The 5,183-nt window shown below is 39.2% G+C and overlaps 1 protein-coding gene across 1 annotated transcript; it reads left to right on the top strand.

Moving 5' to 3' along the window:
• The first annotated feature begins 1,601 nt into the window (after positions 1-1,601).
• Positions 1,602-4,447, top strand: LOC307249421 (uncharacterized protein). The gene is made up of 4 exons (XM_080026132.1): positions 1,602-1,857; positions 2,661-2,741; positions 3,502-3,754; positions 3,976-4,447. Exons 1-4 carry the CDS (start codon positions 1,786-1,788, stop codon positions 3,996-3,998), a joined length of 429 nt encoding a protein of 142 aa, XP_079882258.1. The 5' UTR covers positions 1,602-1,785; the 3' UTR covers positions 3,999-4,447.
• Positions 4,448-5,183: the final 736 nt, after the last annotated feature.

The following is a 5,183-nucleotide window of genomic DNA, read 5'->3' as shown; positions in this document are numbered from 1 at the left end:
TCCACTGGAAACTTTCATAGAAATTACAATAAATCATAGTGATATTGGCAATTAATTGCAAATAAAATAGTTCCAAGATCTATATATTATAATCTTTCAAATAGTTTTCATTCAGTGTCTAATGGTAGACTATTGTCTTTTCAGGCGTTTCATCGGAATAAACCCTGAAAGAGGGACAAAGGCCATCCAGGGGAAGGTTCCATCCAAAAGGACAGGTGAGCTGGTCCAAAAGAAGGCCGCCACTGTCAACACAAAAGTCGCCACACTACTGAAGAACCTGATGGATTTCGAATGGGACTTCATATAGGTCAGTGAGCTGTAGCTCATCTCTCTCTCTCTTTCTACAAAGAACGTTTTGTTAACTTTTTGAGTTACAAAAGACTGTGGTATTATCCGCTTTGTAAGCACACATTCTGCGTTGTTATTGTACATTCCCAATTCCAGAGATATTTTGATAATTTTTTTTTTTTTTTTACTTTTATTTTAGTGGTTTTATGTTTTTATACATATGGACAAAAAAAACAGAATAAGTAAACACATACAATACATACACAACACCCAACCCCCTCTCCCCTCTCCCCTCTCCCCTCTCCCTTCTCCCCTCCCCCCTCCCCCTCTCCCCTCCCTCACATAAACAGACAAGGAATACAGAAAAAAAGTGAAATAAATAACAGGCAAATTTATTAAGAAAATAAGCTATAAATACACAAGAAACAAAACAAAGCTAAAATAAAAACAAAACTGGGGCAAACCTCACACCTTTTGGATCCCTAAGTGCTGCAGCACTGGGCCCCATATAGCGGGGAATATATGGGGGTGACCTGACAGCTCATGTCGTAGCCTTTCTTTTTGATAAATTTTTTGTTTGTTTTTGTTTTCAGGTTCGGATTGTGTTCACAAAGGCAAAACGAAAACAGAGCCCCACCGCAGCCGACAAAGATTCTTCAGGTCAAGCCATTTTTTTTAAGAGAACAAAAAGCTAGCTTTTTGCCTCTCTCACCGGCTCAAGAAAAGGTGACAGAAACCGTTTCTGAAACTGCGTTTTTTTTTTTTTTTTTTTTTTTTTTTAGAAATGGGCACAAGTTGTTCATCTGTTTTCCACAATTTTTGTGTTAATGGGAGGCCAAATAGTCGGGGACAGCCCTAGTAGATATTTGAAACAGGTTTTCTTTTAGATAACGTTAATGCACCTTACAAGATTATAGTTTAAACAGACATTTTCTCAGGATTATCTGCCTTTGTGTTCAGCACCAATGTTTGAACAGAGGTCATGTTTTTTCAGAATTTTCATTGAATTGACATTGTTACAAGCAGATACTTTAAAGCTATTCTTACCTTTGTAAGGTTTTTACACTTATTTTAAATGACTTTAAAATGGTATAAATAAGGTTTTTACACTCTAAAATGCATGGTAGACCCACCAGGAATAAAAAGAAACAATTATTTCAGTCTCATAATATTAGGTGAAAACTACAACCAATCAAATCGTTCGGACCGAACGATTTGATTGGCCGACAGACCTGTCTGTTTCCCCTGCTTCTGTATGGCGCATTCTGCGCGCGTCATCAAGGCGCGTCCTCAGGTAGAGGGTTTGTTTTGATTCTACGGCAGGGCGGACAGTAGCGAGTAGCGACTGAACATGGAAGACCAAAGTGGATCACGGCGTACTGAACCAGCCGCTCCGAAGGAAAAAACGACAAGTTTAGCAGAAAAGGCCACAAGAAAGAAGGAGCTTGATGCTGCAAGAGGAAAAACTCGGATAAACATCGGGTCTGCTTTTGTGAAATGGAGGGAACTTATGAAGCAGCAGCCCGAGCTAACAACGGACGAAATGGTGGCGGAGTTCGTGCTGGAAAGGTATTTTTTATTTTGCATAACCTAACCTACAACCTCATATAACCTTACGATTGACCATTTGTTGCAGCCACTTACCGGGATCACGTATAGCATAATGCTAACGGACCTACCGTTAGCTCCAGCTAATGAGGCAGTTTGCTCGGGAAATAAAGACATATTCTCCGCTTACAGTCTTCCTCACCGTTTCACACAGCACTAGTGTGCTTTAAATTGTTTTGGCTCATTGACACACACCGAAGGCAGCAGTTAGCAGGGTGCTAACTGTCCATGTGTGTAAATCATAGTAGGCTACGTGATATCATATCCGTGTTTGTCGCTGTTTCCATGTTCAGTACGCACAGTTTATCATAATTTAACTTTCTGCTACAACCCGCCAACTCACGTTAATATTTGTGTGTGTGTGTGTTTGTGTTTTAGTTACGGAAATACAACGTCGACGCCAATAAGACGTGGTTTTAAGAGGCCTCCTCCGCCAGCATTGTCCACCATTGCAGAATCAATTTCAGAACGCTAAGCCTTGTTTGTTAATGTTATCGTCTGCCCATCAACTTGGATCACACATGTTTTTTTGTTTTGCGATGATGACGTGAACAAGTAAATTGTTAAAAGTGATACGTTATTGGTGTGTAATCAAGCCTAGAGCTTATGCTAAACAGTTTCCCTACCCCCATCAGAACATGAGAAATGTAACTGATGTTTCCAGAACACTATAAATCATCTCTACTCATGTGCTGTGGTAACAACAGCAACGTATCTAATGTTGTGAAAAATGCCCATTATTTTTTTCCGGTATACATCTGTAGAGAGGAGGATTTCTCTGTTCATGGAGTGGAGGCTTTGCACAGCTGCTCACCAGAGACCTCACTTCACACAATACAAACAAGGTACAGTTATCAAATGTTTAAAAATAACATCTTTTCAAAGTGAACAGACATTTTATTCACTCATCCAAACTTAGAATTACGTAACACTGACTTCTCTTTCTGATTTCCTAAATGCAGTGTTACATCAGCACATTGTCACCCCACCTTCACTCCCACCCCCCCCCCCCCCCCCCCCATATACTCAGCACTCCTTTCAATCTAATGAAAGCTTATTCTATAGCTTCCAGACAGGCGACGCCTTGTCTATTGTCTTGTGTCTTATGCGTTGACCCCTCCCCACCTGTTGAGTCAATCACTTCCCTTTCAGAAAGTCTGAGCCTTTCCCCCTTCATGCCAATCAGACACACTGCATGTTGTTTACTGGGTCGAGAACTGAATGCTTTGATTATAACTGTAATATAAGTAACAGTATAAAGTAGGAACATGTGGAGTATTCAATTTTCATTTTACAGCACTTCATGCTGCACTCTAAAAAGTCAGTAGACCGCTGACGGGGCCTACCACCTCATGTCATAATGAATTTTTATTCACCACTGGGTGTGACATAGTTGTTGAGGGTACAATGACAATGAGTTTAAGTCTGAAGTCTGTTTGAACATTTATTATTAGAGGAATTCAAAATACACACTATATAATACTATGTTGTTCCTTGATAGTCTATATATCTTTTGATTATTCTCCTTATAAAGTGAAACCCATCTAATATCAACTTACCACATTTTTATTTGTTAGTAACAGTACTTTTTGTGTCCTCTGTCAGCTACCACAAAATGTTCAACAAAAAAGCGGTGGCTACTGTCTGTACATAAAGAAGGCCAAGAAGAGTTATGAGTACATAAAAGACCTCCAGTGTGCCATCATACGCTGCAAGTTGGACCGGTTGGCGGCAGGGAAGGGCATGCCTCGGAAAAGAACGATGAGACCAGATGACCCCCGACGACTTGGGACTCTCAGTGGTGTCCCTGCACCATTAACGGAACAAATATTGGAGACTCAACGCAGCAGAGGTCGTGGTGAGTCGACATGTGATTGACACCTACTGTTTTTTGTAATAACATCTCTCATTGGAGAAGGAGCATAACTTCTCCTTATACTGTATGTAACCTGTTAGATTATAAGTGTCCATAAACGCATTATCGGTAGAAGATAAAGTTAAATCTTTTCAGCTGGCTAGTAACCTGACTTTGCAATTTTGTCCAATGTTACATTTTGATTTTTATTACTCTCTGTCAAGGTGAACCACTCCCGCAAAAGTAGAAGACAACCCGCACCAACCAGGGCTTGTCCTGGCATCAAACCTGCCGTCTTGTCTGGAAGGATAACCGGAGAACTCTGGATCTAAAGCAATATTTTCAAAGTTTTGCCTTATGTCATTGGTTTCCATAATGTACGATATTTGTCTTTGGGATCACTGAATTCCCTCGGTAACATAAGAAAACATTAAAACATTAAAATCAAATTGATTCTGAAGTTCATACAGAATACGTGGAGAAATTAAACTAAGGGGCATTCTGTAAGCATTCAGTTGAAATTCAAAGAATACACTTCCTGTGCTGGCATCAAGGGAAAATAAATATTATAATATTAAGATTTTCTGCACATCAGATGTAATGGTGGGAACGAAGCGCAGGAGCAGCAATAAGTCGTGTGTGATGTTCTGCATAGTGTAACCAAAGCATAAGAAAAACATGATGTAAGAAAATGGCAGTTTGACATTTTTAAACTGTATTGACTTGAATTGACTATAAATGAAATTTCAAAGATGTAAATCAACACAACAGAGTAAACGCATGTATTTTTAATTTAAAAATATGGGTCAATAACTATGACAAATATACAGTAATAAGACTGTACTATGTACATAATTCACAGGGCAGGGTACACTGTTGGCCTGATTTATTTTTTTTTTTTTTTGCGTTGTGGAAAACCACGGCCCCTGCCTTTCATTCCCCTGCCATGGCTTCCTCTGCCTCCACTTTCAATCCTTGCTTTCTTCCTCCTACTTGAGGTGCCTTTGCCTGGAGAATCATCATCATCTCAATATCATCATCTCCCTCTGTGAAAACTTCAAGGCTGTAGTCAGGATCTACTGCACTGTCGTCCTAGAAGCACCAACATGTAAAAACAAAGACAGAAAATGTTTTACTTTATAAGAATATCAGGGTGAAGATAGAGACATAGGAACACTTTCTGAAAATACATGTTTTGCATATATTCATTGTTTTACTATAACTCATATCTCTGTGAAATTATGCTTATGAAGCTAAAATTCTAGATCAAAAGCATAGCAAAATGTGTTTCCAATGTCTCTGCCAAGTTTGAATATTATGTAGCCTAGTGAGGCAGAGCAAAATCACAACAACAACACACTGTATTTATAGCTTTGTATTATTTGGCTGCTGGTTATATAGGTTTTTGTCATACGGGAATAATAGTGGTAGT

Source organism: Ammodytes marinus, assembly GCF_949987685.1.
Source record: "Ammodytes marinus genome assembly, chromosome: 4".
In the NCBI taxonomy this organism is placed as follows: domain Eukaryota; kingdom Metazoa; phylum Chordata; class Actinopteri; order Uranoscopiformes; family Ammodytidae; genus Ammodytes; species Ammodytes marinus.
This window is presented reverse-complemented; position numbering and strand designations above follow the sequence as displayed.